Below are 22,155 nucleotides of genomic sequence, written 5' to 3'. Positions count from 1 at the left end.
TGCCATAAATCTGCTGTTCACGTTGCAGGGTTCAGAAAGGGAAGACTGCCATTTGACTTTTGGAACGCAGATTTTGATGGATCCTTTACGAGAACCATGTTGCTATTGAACACCTTGATTAGGTGTTCTGTAGATTGCTATTATTTTCCCTTATAACCATGTTATAAGGGCAAATAATACATTCTTAATACAGAATGCAAAGTACAAAGTAGGGCTGGAGGGGTTAAAAAATAATTTTACTCACCTTAATCCACTTGTTTGCGCAGCCCGGCTTCTCTTCTTTCTTCAGGACCTGGCTAAAGGACCTTTAATGACATCACTGCGCTCATCACATGGTCCATCACCATGGTGATGGATCATGTGACTGACCATGTGATGAGCGCAGTGACGTCACCACAGGTCCTTTCCCTGTGTAAAGCAAAGATGAAGACAGAAGAGAAGCCGGGCTGCGTGAACAAGTGGATTAAGGAGAGTTAAATTATTATTTTTTTAAACCCTCCACCCCTATTGTACTATATATTCTGCATTAAGAATGCTATTATTTTCCCTTAAAACCAAGTTATAAGGGAAAATAATAATGATCGGGTCCCCATCCCGATTGTCTACTAGCGTGAAAATCGCACCGCATCCGTACTTGCCAGGTAAGTAGAATCAGTGTGAGGGGCCTGGACATGTGGGGGCCCATTTCCAGCCTCAGATAACCCCTTTAAGGTCAGCCTATTCAAGGAATATGCTTGTATATTCCAAAGACCCTACTAGACAGCACGGTTTTCACGGCAATTACCAATCAAGCAGTATAAACCCTTGTTCATCGGCTGATTGATATCTCATCAGGATGAAAGATGCACAATTATTAACAGTATATCTCCCTTTGTGATTAGGGGTGTGCTGCCGATAAGGAATAGAAGAGAATGAGAGAAGAGTGACTGCAGTTCCTCCCAAGTTGAAAGTTTGCATCAGCCTGTGTAATCACGCTGGTGCTAATGAGTGCTGATAGATGTGTTTAGCCACTGGTGTTCATGATGCCTGAATGGCAGGAGGTGCAGTAGGGCCTTTACAGTGAAAGATGTCCTGGTACTTTAGATCTGTAGACCATAAACGTAAATTTATTTGCACAACTGCAGAAAAGCCATTTCAGACAAGAACATTGTCATAATCTATTTACTTTACACAGTCTGCAGCATATATTTTTTTACTACAGTGGTTGAGGGTCAAGTCAATGTAAAAAAAAAAAAAAGTAATTGTGGCACGCGTCCTTATGGTTGTATAAAATATTCATCTGGCTTAAAAATTGTCCTCTGTGCTCACATTTTCCTTTCAGATTCGGAAGACTTTATTTGTCCAAATAATGATTGGTACAGTTCAGTCCTGTAGAAAGAAGAAAAAAAAATATTAATAGCAGTTCACTGTTTCTATAGCATGTGGTAACTTTTGATTGGTCTATTTCATGTGGTACAGAGAAGATCAAGATACATTGGTCATTCATTAACCGCTTAAAGGGGTGTTTTTTTTTTTTTTTTTTTTTTACCCGGCACCAGCACTGATCAGCTGTTTGAAGAGAAGGCAGTGCACCAAGCAAGCACTGCTTTTCCTTCATTGTTTACCTGCTCGCTGCAGTGGTGAGCAAATTTAATTGCAAATTGCACTGACCCACGGTGGGACGCCACCACGGACAGTTATACACAAGCCGGACTCCAAACAGTGAGTACCTCTGGATATATATACTCATGGATATATCGCACAAACCAGTGAATTACCTTCCTCACTTAACGCAAGATACAATTGAGACTTTATATAACGTTAGGAACAAAGTTGCAGCACTCATAAGAACAAAGTTGCAGCGTTCATAAGGACATAATACCAATTTTTAATGATATAATTGCTCTCATTAGTATAACAAAACAGTTTTATATATTTTTATATATTATATTTTCAATAGATCAAGATACCATATATTTTATATACTGTATTTCTATCCTATTTTATTGTATGCATAATTTTATGACCTAATAAATTAGTTATTATATATTAGACCTGATATACGACCACAGATATTGAGTGCTCACTATAATTTATATATTTCTTCACTGTTAATTGCAAATGCTGCCTCCTCATCAAACAGCTACTCGACATGGGTGCCAGGAGTCTGAGCCCCGCCGATCTGATATTAATGACCTATCCTAAGGTACTTTGAAGGGGTTTATTATCCATATTGACCCCTCTTCACCTGATGTACACCCTCTAGTCTGACCACATATAATCACCTTTTGGGATTTTGCCCCAGATTTTAGTAGTAAAACAATAAAGACCTTTTCTGTTTTTGGTTTTATTTTAGCGTTCCATTCAGGCTGAGTGATTTTGAATCATCAGGGACGTATACCCTACTTTAACCGATCATATGTGAAACATCAGAAAAAATCAGAAAAAATCCCCTCAACAGCTACTGTACAAACACCATACAGCAGTGATTAAGCAGGGTTAATAACGGGTCTTTATGGCTATCTGATCATTTACATCATAGACACATTAATACAATATTCTATAAAGCTGTTTGGCATGTTACCTATATTTACAGTTAGGATATACATATTTTAGATTCATTAAGAGAAGACTGTTCACTACTACAAGGTAAAAAGAATGTTAATCATTAGCACTGTGTTATTCCCAATAATTCTATACACCACACTAACATTTACAAGTGGAACTTAAGCCTACTTTCACACTTGCTTTATGGATCTTTACAGACTGATCCGTTCAGATAATGCAACCATCTGCATCCATTCAGAACGGATCCGTTTGTATTATCTTTGACATAGCCAAGACGGATCAGTTTTGAACACCACTGAAAGTCAATGGAGGAACGGATCCGTTTTCTATTGTGCCAGATTGTGTCATAGAAAACGGATCCATCCCTATTGACTTACATTGTGTGTCAGAACGGATCGGTTTGGCTCAGTTTCGTCAGACGGACACCAAAACGCTGCAAACAGCATTTTGGTGTCCGCCTCCAGAGCAGAATGGAGACAGAACTGAGGCAAACTGATGCATTCTGAGTGGATCCTTTTCCATTCAGAATGCATTAGGGCAAAACTGATCCATTTTGAATCGCTTGTGAGAGCTCTGAACGGATCTCACAAACGGAAAGCCAAAATGCTAGTGTGAAAGTAGCCTAATGTGTGCAAATATATATTTATCTTCGAATATTTTCTGTGCCTTAAAAAAGTGACATATCCTAGATATCATTCTGTTCTGTGCAGTGAAAGGGATTAAATTCCATAGTCACTGTAGATTTTATTGTATTTTCAGCCTCCCCAGTCATAAGAGAAAACAATTACAGGTCAGGGAATAAGTCATTTTGTAGCCATTAGGATTCCCTACTTCTGGTCTGCACATCTTACTTTCATGCAAATATTGTCCTTGCAGTGCAAGTGTAATTCCTAGGTTGTAAGCACCACTTACTGTCCCCCAGCAGGGTTCACATGTGAGCAGCTGCCACGAATGCTGAAACCAGTCTTTTCACAGAGCATCATTTCACACATAGGTGGGCACGGCTGATGAACATGCAGTTTTTCTCATGTTGTCACAATGAAAGGCTGACTACATTCAAATCCATAGAATTCCTCTGGGTAAGTGTGTACACCATGAAAAGGAAAGTAACATTTGATTCTGGGTTCACAATATAAGGAAGAACCACAAAAATGTTGTGTAAAGAACAGTGCAAACAGTCTAAAAGTGCACTAGATTTATTACAGTGGCTCATGCTGCATGGAAGATCTGGGGCACCTTTAGGGTAGGTTCACAGTTTTTGGCGGAAGATGTGACCCAGATTTTTCACCCAAAGCCAGGAATGGATCCAGTATATGAAGTAGAAGTATAAGGCTACGTTCACACATGCGTTTTGGCTTTGCGTTTGTGAGATCCGTCATGGGCTCTCACAAGCGGTCCAAAACGGATCAGTTTTGCCCTAATGCATTCTGAATGGAAAAGGATCCGCTCAGAATACATCAGTTTGCCTCCGATCAGTCACCATTCCGCTCTGGAGGCGGACACCAAAATGCTGCCTGCAGCGTTTTGCTGTCCGCTTGACGAAACGGAGCCAAACGGATCTGTCCTCGCACACAATGTAAGTCAATGGAGACAGATCAGTTTTCTCTGACACGTCTTGGCTATGTTACAGATAATACAAACGGATCCGTTCATGATGGATGCATGCGGTTGTATTATTGTAACGGATCCGTTTTTGCAGATCCATGACGGATCTACCCAAAACGCGAGTGTGAAAGTAGCCTTAGTCATCCTTTATATCTTTGATTTACTTCAAATCCACTTCTCATTCAAATCTGCCTCAAAACCTCAGAATGCATTCCATATGAACCTACCCTTAAACTATATAGTATAAGTTTATACCACCTATTAGGGCTGCACGATATGGGGATTTTGCGCGATTGCGATTAGGGCCCTAAAAATTGCGATAACGATATGTGATATTTTAAGGGAATTGTGCACACAGAAATGACTGATAATGCTGAAATGTAGTTATGCTTAACTCAAGAACTGAAATGAACTGTGTTTTTCAAAAGAAAACATATTTTACTAAATTAAATAACATTTGCATTACTGCAAAAGTACAAAATACAAAACTTGCCATTTTCTTAATAGCACTGCACAGAACAGATAAATAAAATAGAACTAGAAGAACATTTGTTCATTAAAATAACGACTTACCTCCAGCCCCTCCTCCCTCCCCGCACTGTAACTGATGTATCGCGGGCCGCGCTGTGCAGCATAGCGGCTGGCGATGTGTCAGCCACGTAAAAAGTCAACCATCGCTTTATAAGACGCACTGCCATCCCCCCCCCCCCCCACCTTTGGGGGGGGGGGGGGGGGGAGTTAGTCTTATAAAGCGAAAAATATGGTAATACAATTGCAGCATTTTTGGGTCGGCCAAATTGCGATTGCTTTGGCGATATATTGTGCATGCCTACCACCTATAGTGGTATACTTTACACTAGAATTTTACTAATTTTGGCACACATTGGCCCAGATAATCCAAAAATGGCATAAGCTTAAAAAGGCCGTTTTAGACGTGCAACAGATTTATCACAGTGGCTCGGGCTGGATGATACATGTGGTGCAGAGATGGCTGCTTTTCTGAACTTCTATACCAACTACTGGTTGGCTTATTTTGAAACAGAATTGTATGCCAGAATTGCTCAAAAATCTTAGGCCATGCTCTTTTCATGAAGCCCCACCTGCTTTCCAGATTTTTGGTGCAGATACATTAGGAAATCTGCACCATTGTTACACCTGTAGCTGCACCTCCTTTTCAAATAGTTTCTAAACACTAAATAAATGTGGTACAAAGCATGTACATCATTGTTTTGCACTAATTGCACCAGAGTTCTGGAGCATTTTGATTATAAAACCTCTTCTACTATTTTGTTTTGAAATTAACAAGTTAAAAAAAATCTATTGCCCCCACCCAACCCATGACCAGACATTTAGAATTTTTATTTTTGTACATGCCGCTTAGAAAGCCATAACTTTTTTCATTTATTTAAATAATGTTTGTATTTTTATTTTAGTATTAAAAGCTTAAAAGCTGATGCCATCTGGGGCAGACTGTAAAGTGGCCCAGGAAAAAATACTAAAAGTGTCTCCGTTTTGTAGTTGGGACCAAATTGATGGAAAGCAGGGCCGGCAATACCATATTGTGGCATATTATACCACCCCAACAGAGTCAAATACCACAGTCCATCACAAAGTTCTGCCAGTAGCATAATATTTATCCCCAAAAACTTCCACTGGCTGGCCATGAGGGGGGCCCAGACTGCCCCCTCGGTATCGGCCCACCGGGAAATTTCCCTTTAAGATCTATGGCTAATCCACCCCTGTATTTGTTTTCCAATGGGCATGATCGCTGTAAAACAACTTTAATTCTGCTGCAGGCTGTATGCAAATAAGTATCTAGAAATCAACGGGGTAGTGGCTTTAATGCTTAACAGTCAAATGCGAATGTGGCATGTCAAGCATGACTTCAAGTTTTCATCATTCGCAATTCCTTCTTGAGATCTGATGATAACGGTCTCTAACATGCTCGAACGAGATCTCAAGAAAGAATCACGCATGAAGCAAATGAAAAAGTCCAAATTTGACAAAGCAGCGTGAAGTGGTACGGCAAGCTTGAATTTAAGTAAGAAAGCTGCTGACCCCTTGACCTCAAGGTCCTCATACAGCCCGCGGCAGAATAGAAGTTGTTTTACAGCGATCATGCCCATTGGATGACATCAGCTGAAAGGTACTGCAGGCAGTTTAGGGCCATTTTGGTGCTGACAGGTTCCCTTTAACCCCTTAACGCCCAGAGCAGCAGGGGCACGGCAGTCACTAATAGCCGGACCCCTGCTGTATGAGTCGGCATCTGTGAAATCACTGATGCCAGCGCATTAACCCCTACACGGCCACGGTCAGCGCTGACCGCGACACGTGCGGGCTTCAGACGTGTGCAGGGTGTCCATCGGGTCCCTGCGCTGCTGTGATGAGGACCCGATGGCAGGGAAGGCAGGCAGAGCCTGTGAGATCCAGGCCTCTTTAACAGGAAGCAGGCTGTAAGTATTACACTCAGTAATGCACTTACAGCGAATGCATTACAATACAGAAGTATTGTAATGTATAGTAAACCGGATCAGACCCCCAAAAAGTTGAAGTCTTTTTGTTCTGATCTGAAGTCCGATTTGTTTTTATGAGGAGGTGAGTAGTATCCTGGACAGAGGGGCGGGTGTGGACGTAGTGTTTCTGGATTTTGCAAAGGATTTTGATACTGTCCCTCATAGCCGCTTAATAAGTAAAGTAAGGTTTATTGGCTTGGAAAGTATAGTAATTGGATTAAAAACTGGCTGAAGGACCGTGTCCAGAGAGTTGTGGTCAATGATTCCTATTCAGAATGGTCCCAGGTTATTGTCATCTGCAAAAGGGCCCAGCACTGAACCTTGGGGTACACCACTTATAAACTGTGTAGAACTGTACGGTCTATGGAAGAGGTCCACAAACTACAAGCTGACTTGAACACTGAGTGATTGGCCATCAACTTGGCAAATGAGGTTCAATGTGGACAAATGTAAAGTTATGCATCTTGGTAGTAATAATCTCTATGCATCAAATGTCCTAGGTGATGTAGCATTGAGAGAGTCACTTACAGAGAAGGATTTGCGTTTCCTTGTGGATGGTAGATTAAATTATAGTATACAATGTCAATCAGCTGCTTTTAAGGCCACCAGGATATTGTCTTATATCCCTGCCCCACGAGTCCATGCCTCGTTTAATGCATTACTACCATTTTACATAGCACTGGTGCGGCCTCATCTGGAATACGCATTCCAGTTCTGGGTACCAGTACATAGAAAGGATGCACTGCAGCTGGAAAAAGTACAGAGGAGAGCGACTAAAATGATAAGGGGCATGGAGGGTCTTAGTTATGAAGAAAGATTCTCTTCTAAAGTCTAAATAAATGCAATTATTTTAAAGGGGGGGGGGGGGGGGACATGATTAACCTGTACAAGTATATAAATGGGCCATACAAAAAATACAGCGAAAAGCTGTTCCATGTAAAATGTGCTCAAAAGACAAGGGGGCACTGCCTCCGACTGAAGAAGAAAAAGTTCAGTCTCCAGAAGCGTCAAAGCTTCTTTACTGTAAGAACTGTGAATCTGTGGAATAGACTTCCTTATTACGTGGTCACAGCAGGAACAGTGGACAGTTTCAAAAAGGGTTTAGACGAATTCCTAAAAAACATAAATGCCTCACTTCCTTCTGGGATTCGCGTCCCCACCTATCCCTTGGTTGAACTTGATGGACGCTTGTCTTTCTTCAACCATATTAACTATGTAACTACAGGTCCTTCTAAAAAAATTAGCATATTGTGATAAAGTTCATTATTTCCTGTAATGTACTGATAAACATTAGACTTTCATATATTTTAGATTCATTACACACAACTGAAGTAGTTCAAGCCTTTTATTGTTTTAATATTGATGATTTTGGCATACAGCTCATGAAAACCCCAAATTCCTATCCCAAAAAATGTGCATATTTCATTCGACCAATAAAAGAAAAGTGTTTTTAATACAAAAAAAAGTCAACCTTCAAATAATTATGTTCAGTTATGCACTCAATACTTGGTCGGGAATCCTTTTGCAGAAATGACTGCTTCAATGCGGCGTGGCATGGAGGCAATCAGCCTGTGGCACTGCTGAGGTGTTATGGAGGCCCAGGACGCTTCGATAGCGGCCTTAAGCTCATCCAGAGTGTTGGGTCTTGCGTCTCTGAACTTTCTCTTCCCAATATCCCACAGATTCTCTATGGGGTTCAGGTCAGGAGAGTTGGCAGGCCAATTGAGCACAGTAATACCATGGTCAGTAAACCATTTACCAGTGGTTTTGGCACTGTGAGCAGGTGCCAGGTCGTGCTGAAAAATGAAATCTTCATCTCCATAAAGCTTTTCAGCAGATGGAAGCATAAAGTGCTCCAAAATCTCCTGATAGCTAGCTGCATTGACCCTGCCCTTGATAAAACACAGTGGACCAACACCAGCAGCTGACATGGCACCCCAGACCATCACTGACTGTGGGTACTTGACACTGGACTTTTGGCATTTTGGCATTTCCCTCTCCCCAGTCTTCCTTCAGACTCTGGCACCTTGATTTCCGAATGACATGCAAAATTTGCTTTCATCCAAAAAAAGTACTTTGGACCACTGAGCAACAGTCCAGTGCTGCTTCTCTGTAGCCCAGGTCAGGCGCTTCTGCCGCTGTTTCTGGTTCAAAAGTGGCTTGACCTGGGGAATGCGGCACCTGTAGCTCATTTCCTGCACACGCCTGTACACGGTGGCTCTGGATGTTTCTACTCCAGACTCAGTCCACTGCTTCCGCAGGTCCCCCGAGGTCTGGAATCGGTCCTTCTCCACAATCTTCCTCAGGGTCCGGTCACCTCTTCTCGTTGTGCAGCGTTTTCTGCCACACTTTTTCCTTCCCACAGACTTCCCACTGAGGTGCCTTGATACAGCACTCTGGGAACAGCGTATTCGTTCAGAAATTTCTTTCTGTGTCTTACCCTCTTGCTTGAGGGTGTCAATGATGGCCTTCTGGACAGCAGTCAGGTCGGCAGTCTTACCCTTGATTGCGGTTTTGAGTAATAAACCAGGCTGGGAGTTTTTAAAAGCCTCAGGAATCTTTTGCAGGTGTTTAGAGTTAATTAGTTGATTAAGATGATTAGGTTAATAGCTCGTTTAGAGAACCTTTTCATGATATGCTAATTTTTTTAGATAGGAATTTGGGGTTTTCATGAGCTGTATGCCAAAATCATCAATATTAAAACAATAAAAGGTTTGAACTACTTCAGTTGTGTGTAATGAATCTAAAATATATGAAAGTCTAATGTTTATCAGTACATTACAGAAAATAATTAACTTTATCACAATATGCAATTTTTTTTTTTAGAAGGACCTGTATGTAAGTCCTAGAGTGGGACAAAAAAGAAACTGAATAAAAAAAAAAAAAAAAAGTAAAAATTTTTTTTTTTAAGTTTCAAGTAAAAATCAAAACAAAACATCCTTTTCCCATAATAAAGTAACATAGTAAAATAGTACATAAGGTCGAAAGTAAAAAAATAAATAAAAAAGTGGAAAAAATAGGGGAAAAGAAATTAAAGTAAACATATTAGGTCTCGCTGCGTCCGTATCAACCAGCAGCTATATAAAAATATCATATAACCTAACCCCTCAGGTGAACACCGTCAAATTTTTTTTATATAAATTGTGCTAAAAAAAACTTTTTTTGTCACCTTACATCACTAAAGTGCAACACCAAGCGATTAAAAGGCCATATGAAAAAAAAATAGTACCAATCTAACCGTCGCCTCACCCCGCCCAAAAAAAATAATCAGCCCCTACCTAAGAAAATCACCCAAAAAATAAAATAAAACTATGGCTCTATGGAGACATTAAAACATGATTGTTTTTTGTTTCAAAAATGCTTTTCTTGTGTTAAATGTAAAAAAATGAATTAAAAAAGTAGACATTAGGTATTGCCACGTTTGTAACAACCTGCTGTATAGATATACCACATGACCCAACCCCTCGGGTGAACACCGTAAATAAAAATTAAATTAAATGTCAAAAAAGCCATTTTGTATCACCTTATATCACAAAAAGTGTAATAGCAAGCGATGAAAAAGTCATATGCACCCCAAAATAGTGCCAATACAACAGTCATCTCATACCGCAAAAATGATACCCTACCTAAGACAATTGGCCAAAAAATAGATTATGGAGACACAATTTTTTTTATTTTTTTTCAAAAATATTGTGTAAAAAAAAAGTACACATTTTTATAGAGCAGGTTGTTACCAACGTGGCAACACCTAATATCACATGACCTAACCCCTCAGATGAACACAATAAAAAAAACTCATCTCATACCGAAAAAAATTAGCCCCTACATAAGACAGTCGCCCCAAAAAATTTAAGAATCTATGGCTTTCAGGATATGCTTTATTGTGTAAAACTGAAACAAATAAAAAAGTTGTCATATTTGGTATTATCGCCTCTAACAACCTGCTCAATAAAAATACCACATTATCTAACTTGTCAGATGAACATTGTACATAACAAAAAATATAAATTGTGCCAAAACAGCTATTTTTTGTTACCTTGCCTCACAAAAAGTGTAATCTAGAGAAAGCAAAAATCATATGTACCCTAAAGTAGTACCAACACCACCTTATCCCGTAGTTTCCTAAATGGGGTCACTTTTTTTGGGCGTTTCTACTCTAGGAGTGAATCGGGGGGGCTTTAAATGGGACATGGTGTCAAAAAACCAGTCCAGGAAAATCTGCCTTCCAAAAACCGGATGGCATTCCTTTCCTTCTGCGCCCTGCAGTGTGCCCATACAGCAGTTTACGACCACATAGGGGTTGTTTCTGTAAACTACAGAATCAGGGCAATAAATAGTTTTTTTGGGCTGTTAACCCTTGTTTAGTTACTGGAAAAAAAATGGATTAAAATGGAAATGTTCTTGTGGAACACCTAAAGGGTTAACAAAGTTAGTAAAATCAGTTTTGAATACCTTTAGGGGTGTAGTTTTCTAAAATGGGGTCATTGAGGGGCTTACGTAATGGAAACCACCCATAAATCACTTTATAACTAAATTGGTGCTTAAAAAAATGGTTTTGGAAATGTAAAAAATAGCTTCTAAACTTCTAAGCCTTTTAACATCATAAAAAACTAAATTACATTTACAAAATTACTGTATGCCAACCTAAAGCAGACACATGGGGAATGTTAATGGATAACCATTTTATGAGGTTTTACCATCTGTCTTAGGCCTCTTTCATATGGGCGTCATGGACTTGGGCCGAATAGGATGCGGGTGCGTCGCGGGAAAATGCACAATTTTTCCACGCGAGTGCAAAAAATTTTAATGCACAAAAAACGCACAAAATAGAACATGCTGCAATTTTCACGCAACGTACAAGTGATGCGTGAAAATCACCGCTCATGTGCACAGCCCCATAGAAATGAATGGGTCCGGATTCAGTCCGTGTGCAATGCGTTCACCTCATTGCGGAAATCTCGCCCGTGTGAAAAAGGCCTTAAAAGTAGAGAAATTCTAATTTAGAAAATTGTGAATTTTTCCAAATATTTGGTAAATTTTGAATTATTTTATAAATAAAGGTGAAATATATATCGACTCGAATTTACCACTGTCATGAAGTACACAATGTGTCACGAGAAAATCTCAGAATGGCTTGAATAAGTGAAAGTGTTTCTAAGTTATTACCACATAAAGTGACGCATGTCATATTTGCAAAAATGAGCCTGTGATATAAGGTGAAAAGTGGCCCGGTACTGAAAGGATTAATGACGACAAGTGCAGAGTCCTCTGTATTCATGAAGTGTGGGCTAACCCTGCCCTCAACTGCTGACAGACAGCTTTCATTTTATGCACAATAACATATGTGAAGATTTGCTTACAAAGTGCAATGTGATCACTGCAACTAATAAAAAAAAAATCACCAAAATTGCCGGACAAGACACATAAATGCTAATTTTAACAATCTGTTGCTACCTTATGCTGTTTTCAAAGTGGGCAACATAAAGATGGTCTAAAAGAAACCTATGAGGCATCTTCGCCACCTTTGCAACATATAAACTTTTCATTTCAGCAGGCTAACTAGCCATAAATAAGTTACAAATAACACAAGCTCAGAATGGGACTCAGCAACATCAAAAGAAATGTTTGCTGGGAGCTACATATGTCAGTTCATCTTCATTGCCAAGTAGCAAAACGTAACATGTGCTCTGTTCTGATGTCTTCTTAAGTGTAATTCATGACCGCACTAACCGCAAGCCAGGCCTCATCATTCACCATCAGCGCCCATCATTGTTAATGATTTTGGAGCTAAATGGATGCAAATCACAGTAGCCGTGGAACACAAGCTCCAAAGATATTGTTGCCTTCTGGTTACATATAATGTTTTTATTTGCTGCCATTTATATTGGGGTTTTTTTTAACACTTTTTGGGGGCTTTTTTTAATTCACTTTAATTTTGTGTTTAACTTTTATTCAACTCCAAAACAGGACTTTAAAATCTTTTGCGTGCATTGTGTGTGTACATCCTATATATAGTGACATACCATTACATCAAGCATACGTGCAGGACACACTACTTTAATAATGAGGTAATGAGGATCTCTTCAGTTTGTAATGCCCAAGGAAATGCTATATAAAATGTAAAAAAAAAACTAACAAACAAACCATACTGGTGCTATCTGAATGCCCCTTCCATGTTTATTGAAACACATTTAGGCATGGCTTGTATTTATTAAAAGGTTAATCATTTTGCAGTTAATACCGCTATTGGAGAAAGTCCCCTATTATTTATGAATCTAAAGGCCTCTTTTACATGGTCATTACTTTGCATCCGTATTCATGAATAAAAAGTATCGTGGATAGACTGGTACCTTGACCATGATTTGGATCCACTCCTGGTTTTTGCCCCACAAATGCTGACTAGAACATGGCTGTGTGAAAATGCTCTAAGTGTTCTTGAGTCTAGTGTTCTCCATCTTTGTTTTTATGGGAGAAACACAGACCTCATGCAAAATTTAATAACGGTAAATGTCTAGTGATAATGGTCACACAGCACAATTATTTTTCTTTTCTTAAATGAAAACCTCATGCATATACGTAAAATAAAATTTTACACAACTTACATACAATTAAAATGGTTACTGCAGCTGTGAAGTGACTAAATCTCAGTGCTGTTTTATGGTTACTTAGTACAAATATAGTCACAAGGTGGCACTGCAACATTTATTTCCAGAAGGGTTAGAAAACTATATGTTTGCAACTTAAGGCCATAAATTACACCGTAAGCCAGCCATCATCATCACCATCATCCAAGCTTGGAAGAGATTCAGAAAGGTCTGCTTCAATTCCCTCTCTTTTGGTCAGGTCAGGATTTGGTACTTTAAACCTGTGCAAATGCTTTTAGCCCTACGGCTTTAAATTACAAAAGATGACATGTGACCTGTGCCTTGCCTCTCATGAGATCAGCTGGAAGATTTATAAATATTTAAGGAGGTCAGTATTGGCCTAAACAACAGGACACACTGAAAGAATGATGGCAGGTAACAGAATCTAAACTACTAGGTTTAATACTACAGCGAATGGTAAATAGTAATTGGAAAAGAAAGGTTAACCCCGTTATAAACAAAATATTTAAAGGTTTTATTATGTAAGAGGTTTCACTAAAAACAGAAAACTGAGTCAAAGTCTTAGACATTTATCTTAGATATGTTACCCTTTAAAACTGTGTAACAATGAATAATGGATATTCATTACCACTATAACACAAGTAAATATGCTCCAGTTGAAACACTTTATTAAAGGAACTGTCTAAAAAAATAAAATAAAATAAAAAACAAATAAAAATAAAACAAAAAGGCAGGGAGCGTATAAAAAATGGTTTAAACCGCATCACTTACCTTTTTAAGTTCCCACCATTTTAGGGCTGTGGCTCCCACACCCAACAGACTAAGTAATCCTGTTTCATTCACATGATCACTGCAGCCAATCACTGCCCTCAGTGGTCACAGCAATAACTGCATATGACAGGTCAGCCTCGGCATTGACATGCTATTCTTGCACATGTGGGTGCAGTGACTTACTGCACCAAAGACATGAATGGGAACAGGACCCATAGCAGCTGGAAACGTGGGATTTTTTTTTTCTTTAATTTTATACTAGTGTATATTGCTAGTACTTTTAGGTATTTTTTATTTATTTTTTTAACAAAAAACTGATTACCTCTTAGCAGACACCTTTGTTTGTAAATTTGTCAGTTACAGGGAACCTGTCAACTTGATGCTGACCGTACTGAGGGCAGTATAAAGAAAGTGACAGAAATGCTGATTTCAATGGTAAGTGGTTGCCGAGAACCAGCATCATAATCATTGCAACACAGGCCTTGAAAGAGTCAAAGCTACCTGAGAAGAGTCATGGTTATTCATAATCTCCTGCTCCCCCCACCCATCTGCTGATGATTGGCAGTTCTCTCCTAGAGAGAAAGGGAAAAAACTAGGTAGAAGACTGTCAGTCATCAGCAGGCGGGTAGGAAGAGCAGGAGATGCATGAATAACCATGACTCTTCTCAGGTGGCCATGACTCTTTTCCAGGCCTAGTCTGCAATGATTGTGATGTTGGATCTTGGCAACAACTTACCTGCTCTCCACGCCCATTTGCTGATGATTGGCAGTTCTCTCCTAGAGAGAAAGGGTGAAAATTAGGTAGAAGACTGTCAGTCATCAGCAGGTGGGCAGGGAGAGCGAGCATAAATTCATGAATCTCCAGGACTCTTCTCAGGTGGCCGTGACACTTTTCCAGGCCTAGTCTGCAATGATCGTGATGTTTGTTCTCGGCAACCACTTACTTTTAACTTATAAATGACAGACCACTGAAATCAACTCACCTGTCTCTACTTTATTCTGCCGTTAGTATGGGCAGCATAAAGTTGATGACAGGTTCCCTCAAAAGAGTTGTCCAAACCCTGTAGAGGAACCGTAAATGAAGAACACAAGTATAAAAAAAAAAATATTAAAAAAAAAATAATGTCCCAATCCTGTAACTGTAATTGGCTACGATTCTAAACCACACATCCTCATCCATCAGACAGAGAATGAAATGAGTTAGGTGGATATTTACTTGATTTCAAGCACTAGTCCTGTACAGTATGAAGTAGAGTTTTAGACAGTTATTAAAAAAAAAAGTTTAAGAGATTGAGAAAATTCAAATAATGGCAACCAAATTAATAAGGTGCATAGAAGATCTGTTATGAGAAACGTCAAAGGTTATTTACCCTAAAAAAGGAAAGCTAAGGAGATGCATATGATATTATATAAATAGGTCTATGATCCCTATATTAAAACAATGCAGATCTCATAGATGACACCAGGTCACTATTTGGGACTAATAGAAGAATAATTTAACCTCCAAATCTACAAACTTTCCCTTCTTTAGAACAATTAATTTATATATCATGCTCCTACAGGTCTTGATAATTAGTAAACATATTAGAAAAAAAATCCAAAATAAAATAAGGTGTTACTGATAGAGTAGTACTATGAGCTGTGCAGTTTCCAGTAGCTGTCAGAAAGACCCTCTATATGACAGCCACTGACTTATGTAACCTATTATTTTTCTAAATAAACTCCTATTGTCAATTACCAGTATTTAAAAATACTTTTATCTTTCATTTCTAGGTTTCTACAGTTCATTTACCTAAAAATATCTGGAAAATCATTTTAATAATTCAAATGATGAGGACAGAGCCTTCTGCTTCAAGCTCCATCCGCTGTATAGTTTCTGGTGCTGTTGGCTGCTCAAAACAGCTCATCGGTGGGTTTGCTAGGTGTCAGACCCCTATTGATTGATGACCTATCCAGAGTAAAAAAAAATAAAAAATTGTATTTAAGTCCCAGAAACCCCCCTTAAAACTAGGCATACAGACGAGGTCAGGTTGCCGAAATGCACGCTTCCCTATCCTCTAATCTCAATACTGACTATAGTTCAGTAGATTTCTTGCACTAGTTTGGTCTGGAAATATTATGTTATACTTTTGGTGTATAATTCTATTTATATTATTCCTTATGATGCACTTTCCTCTTACAGGATCTGTATCCATGGGGGTTAGATCTGATGAGAATTAGCTATGGCATTTGTTTGCAGTAGTTGCATTTACATTTCCTTGCGGAGGATTAGAACCTTATACGGATTATATCCTTTTTTTAACCCCTTAGTGACCAGCCTGTTTTGTGCATACTGACCAAGCGTCTTTCTTCCTTTTTTCATAGTCACGTTCCAGGAGCTATAACTTTTTTAGTTTTCCATCTAAATAGCTGTATGAGGGCTTGTTTTTTGCGGGACAAGTTGTAGTTTTTAATGGCGACATTTTGAGATACACAACTTTCTGATTAACATTTATTAACTCTTTCTGGGAGGGAGATGGAAAAAACAGCAATACTGCAACTGAGTTTTTACGTTATAAATTCTATGGCGTTCATTTTTTGGTATAAATAACATAATATCTATTATCTGGGTCAGTACGATTACAGCGATACCGAATACATATTTTTTTTTTTGTGCTTCACTACTTTTGTTCAATAAACCCCCCCCCTTTTTTTTTTAAAGAAATAAAATACATCGCTGCTTCTAAAGACCCATAACTTTTTACATTTTCTTTCTATGGAGCTGTGCGAGGGCTTGATTTTTGCGGGCCGACTTGTAGTTTTTCATTGGTTTCATTTTAGAGTAGATGATGCTTTTTGATCGCTTGTTTTTATGTTTTTTCAGTGGCAACTGTCTATTTTTTTATGGCGTTCATTGTAGGGAGAGTTTTTTTTGCGTTTTTTTTTTATTGAAAAGAGTATTTTCAATAGGAAAAAAGCATGGATTTTTTTTGTGTCCCCCCCCTTTTTTTTAACCACTTTATAGTCCCACAAGGGGACTATAACAGACATTTTGATCGTTTTTAAAATACAATGCACTATGCCTATAGTGCATTGCATTTTAATGTCAGTGCTATACTAACATTGGCCAGTAGGCTGCGCAAGAGAGGCACAGCCTGCTTTAAAAAAAAAAAAAAAAGTCTGGTTTGGGGCCTACATTAGACCCCAGCCAGCCTTTACAGACATCGGCACCCCACGATTGCGTGTGTGGGGTGCCGATGGGAGACAGAGGAAGTCTGATCCCTCTATCAGCACTTTACGGCGCCACTGCTCACGGCATGTAAAGCGTTAAACAGCCCGGATAGGCACCCCTGCGGGCTGTTAGAGCATTTGCGTGGGTACCCGTGCAGCGCTTAGACTGAGCCGACGTAAAAAAAAGACGGAGGCCCAGCCTAAGGCCCCTTAGTGATCACCGTAAAAAAAAGGCATATGGGTAGTCACTAAGTGTTTATGACTTTATTTTCCAGACTACACCTTCTGTGTCTATGTATTTGTTAATAAATCCTGAGCATGCAGTCTATATTCTTGTAGTGGGACTCATTTTGTGTTTTACTAATTGTCTTACAATAAAGATTATTAATTTTATAAACTAATCGGGATTTATACGCATCTTTTTCTTCGGTTGTATATTGCATGGGTGTCGTTAGGCCACAACATCTGGGTTTACGGCCCTAGATGTTTTGCCCAGAGCCCCGAACATCATGACCAACACACATTCAATTGTATCTCCATCCTTTGTGGTGTGGCAAGGGAGACAATCTCTGACCCGCCATAAATCACTCTAATAGACCACTAGACTTGAAGTCTATTAGGAGATGTCTGTGTCCCGGCACTGCACAATAGCATTATAACTACTGATGGCATTTTAACTACTGGAGCATTACTGAGGGCAGGGGCACTAACTAATGGGGCACTATTGGGACACTACAGGAGGGCATTCAAATATTGGTGCACTACAAGGGGGCATTATAACTACTGGGGCACTACAAGGGGCATTATAACTACTGGGGCACTACAAGGGGGGCATTATAACTATTGGGGCACTACATGGGGATATTTTAAACTACTGGGGTACTATGGGGGAATTTTAACTAGTGGGGACACCATACAGTAACTACATGGTGTACTATGGGGACATTATAACTACTGGTAGCCAGATAGAAAGGTCTTAATAATGCCCACCATAGTGCATCCAGCAGTAATAAGGCCTTCCTATAGTGCCCTCAGTAGTATTATTTGGCACAAGATAGAGGTCTCTACTACAGAGGCATTTTTGGGGAGCAGTATCATTATTGGAAGCACTGTACTTGTATTACTAATGAAGACACTGTGGTAGAGAATTATTGCTATAGGTGGGACTTATATTTCTATCCAAGCAGACTATCTGTATGGCACTATAATCTGTGCAGCATAGTATTTGGAGGCATTTGGGAGCACAGCGGGCACAGTATTGGGGACATCAGGATGGGGAGGATGATTAAAAAGCAAGGAAATATATATATATATATATATACACATATATATATATATACACACACAAACACAATTTGTATACTGCCTGACAAAGTAGCCTATGTGCTCTGAAAGCTTGCAAACAGTTTTTTCTGATTAGCTAATAAAAGGCGTCACTGCTATGATAATTTTGCAATTTATTTATTTTTTAACACAAAAGTATTTTATAGCCACTATCTGGTAATAAATAGTCAGATATCAGCTGCCTATTCCTAGGCCATGTGACGTCACCATTCATCGATGACATGACCTAGTTGCAGCTCAGCCCCATTGAATGCAATACCTCTAAAACAAAGCCCAGTCGTTGTACTATGTATGGTGCTGTGTTTGGGAGAGATGCCAGGAGCCAGCTGTGCTCACCAGAACTTTGGTGAATGCGGCAGCTCTCTGTAGCAGCTGATTGTTGGGGGTGCCAGGACTTGGACCCTCGCTGATCTGACAATGGTAACCTATATATTACTGGATAACCCCTTTAACGTCTCATATATGATGAGCCCAAAGACTTCTGACAGATGCACACTTGCTTGTAGACTTAACAGAGGGTACCTCATTACTCTAATAAAACAGAGGAAAAAAGTAGGGACCCTCAAGAAAATAGCCATCACCAGTACCAGAGAAAAAAAGGAAGGACCATTGAAGGTGGGAGATAGGGTCAGAAGGAGTAGACATGGTTGCAGCCAAAGGTCCAGCAATACTGCACAGGATGCGAAGAATTCAAAACGGACAAAGTGCAACTGCGAAGAAAAGGAGGACGACTCCCGGGACCATACGCCAATAACAATTGCCCTGCCTTTCTGCAATGGTGCCAGCCCACTCCCTGCAAGAACTAATGCCACTCTGCCTGTCAAACACTTCCGAAAGAAAAGGCAATGGAAACCGAGTTCCCCCGTCCAGAGGGAAACCTTTACTGACAAGATTCCACAAGCATGGACAAATCCTGACGCTTGATATAAGTGTTGCTTGGGAGACCAGAGCTGTCTGTTAACAAAGGTCTTGCACCTAGGAGTTGGGAGGGTCAAATACTGAAGCCTGGCTGGGCAGAAAAGAACACTCCAGGATGCCTTCCACACATCCCAGGTGGAAAAGAAACAACTGGAATAGGTAATATGGAGGGGGTCTTTAACCCCTTAAGAATGAAGCATATTTTGGCCTTAAAGTGACACCAAAACAGGACTGCGACTTTATGTGTTAATAGCTTTGGAACGCTTCCCATATGCCAGTGAGTTTTCGTGAAATTGTACTTTATGTTAGTGGCCAATTTGGGTTGCGATGGTTTGTGTTTAACAAAAGCATACATTTTCAAAATACATTTTTTTAGGAGGGTTAGCAGAAGAAAAAGCACCCCAAAAATTGTTACAGCAATACTCCATTTGTGGTTGCATAGGGATTGGGTACCATGTCGAAGTTGCAGTACCTCTGAGGTACCAGTAGGAAACACCATTTTCAAACCAACAGTCCCCAAAGAATTAATCTAGGTGTGTGTGACGAATAGCGTACCCCGACTGACGTCAGATGTCAACTACGTAGAGCCAGTGAGATACGGTATGGTCACTGGTTACCAAGGCGTGACATTACGCTATCCTGGAAGAACGGGTAAAGTCAGTCTTTGTACAGTTTTCACAGACTCCTCCTGTCTACATGGGCACAGAAAGGCAACAAGCTGAGAGAGACTTTTCACTGCCCTAGTGAAACAGCACGTTCTCAGCCCAGGAAGACTGTCACTAGTTTATTGTTTGATACAAGCCGGGTCCGCTAACGGGATTATATAGGGTAAGAAACCAATCCGCGGTAGCGTATTACTAGGCCGAAACACGGACGTGGGGATTTGTGATCGAGATACAAGACAGCACAAGATTAAATTATAAAATTAAAATCGCCTTAAGGGCTCACTAGAATGAACACTATACACACAAATAATATTGTGGTAATACAGTGGTCTGAGGTTACAAATACAGGCGATGGGGTACAACAGGGTTAAGCAGAACAAAAGGCAGTTTACCAGGTATATTAGTCCTTTGGGTTGTGATGAGTTCTTAGCTGTGTTCACATGGGAAGCAGTGATATCAGCTGGTTGCAGGTCCCTTTAAACACATGGCACGATGTGACCTCCCTTCAAAGAAAAGACACGCCCCACTTGTTGGCACAAGCCTTTTAACCTGTAGCCGGCCCCTCCCTTCCCGGCCTCTGGAAGGGGTCCACGCCCCTTCTGCTGAGCTGGCAGCACATAAGCCACAAAACCAATTAGGGCTCCTGGCTCCAGACCAGAATGTCGCAGAGAGGTGGTTCTGGGACCAATAGATCAGCCTGGGTTCCGGCTACCAGTAGAGTCCAAGCATTGTACCATAATTTGGTTTCTGTAGGAAGATATGTATATCTCCCCTCCATCAAGCTATGACCACAGGGCTGTTCATCGTGGCCACAGGGACACAAATGTGTATCTGGTTTATGTCTGTGATGGACGGGCGATTCATAATTCCTTATGAACCGCCGATTCCATGATGTCTGATCATGTTCATTGAACTGGGGAATGACCTAGACCCCCTGAAGGGAAGTGTTTCCTATTCCATTAGCTGGGTTCCTGGCTGGCTGAATGGAGGTGAGAAATTTAAACAAAGGTGGATTGCTAGAGGCTCTCGGCTTTGAAGCAGGGCCCCCCTGTGGAGCTCACTACCTCTGCTACCTTTGAGCAGATGGTTGGTGTGGGAACATGTCTGACAGTAAATATTAATACATATTCCTCACAGTGTGTAGTGACAGTTTTGTCCCCACAGTTGTTTCACAAAATTCATTGACATTAGACCGTGAAAATGAAAAAAAAATTTTTCCCCAATATTACATTGCTTTAGCCCCAAGTTTTTTATTTCTGCAAGTGTTAAAAGGAGAAAGAGCATTACATAATTTCTCCTTAGTAGGGAAATAATTCATATGTGGTTAACTGCTGTTTGGGGAAAAGGCAGTGCTCAGAAAGGAAAAGGCAGCATTTAGATATTGTAACATAGAATTTGCCTAAATGGTTTTTAACTTCTTTCCGCAGCTCTACATAAAATTAAGTTGGCAGTGCGGGTTTTACAGATGGTGCTTACAAGTGCAGCAGGTTCAATAGCCACCAGATACCTGCATATAGGTAACCCCTCAGATGCGGCTTTTCCCATAAATTGGGCATTGCAGCGTATGAAAACGCCGGTACTATTAAAATATAAAAATATTTATCCCATACAACAAACTACAAAATGGAAAAAAGTCAAAATGGCTGATTTACAGGTTTTTGGTCGCTTCATCTCCCACAAAAATTTAATAAAAAGTGATTTAAAAAAATTAAAAATCATACACACCAAAATTGAATCAATGAGCAAGTACAGATTGCCAGAGCAAGAATTGAGTCCTCACACAGGTCCGTAAACATAAAAATAAAAGTAATAAGGGGTCAGAATATGTTTTTTATTTCCAAAGTTTTTATTTTTTTCAGTATTAAATGCAAAAAAATTTAAAATATACATATGTGGTATCGTTGTAATCGTACGGACCTGGAGAATGAAAGTAACAGGTCAGTTTTACAGCATAGTGAAATCTGTAAAAACAAAACC

At 39.8% G+C, this 22,155-nt stretch overlaps 1 protein-coding gene across 1 annotated transcript in view; it reads right to left on the bottom strand.

Moving 5' to 3' along the window:
* Positions 1-546: 546 nt before the first annotated feature.
* Positions 547-22,155, bottom strand: part of LOC122932132 (protein AATF-like) — a 94,074-nt gene continuing 72,465 nt past the window's right edge. Inside the window, exon 5 of the mRNA XM_044286375.1 lies at positions 547-1,368. Coding sequence (XP_044142310.1) covers positions 1,305-1,368 — 64 coding nt within the window. The 3' untranslated portion in view covers positions 547-1,304. The remainder of the gene's footprint in view (positions 1,369-22,155) is intronic.

The sequence above is a fragment of the Bufo gargarizans genome, chromosome 3 (genome assembly GCF_014858855.1).
Source record: "Bufo gargarizans isolate SCDJY-AF-19 chromosome 3, ASM1485885v1, whole genome shotgun sequence".
Lineage (NCBI taxonomy): Eukaryota > Metazoa > Chordata > Amphibia > Anura > Bufonidae > Bufo > Bufo gargarizans.
This window is presented reverse-complemented; position numbering and strand designations above follow the sequence as displayed.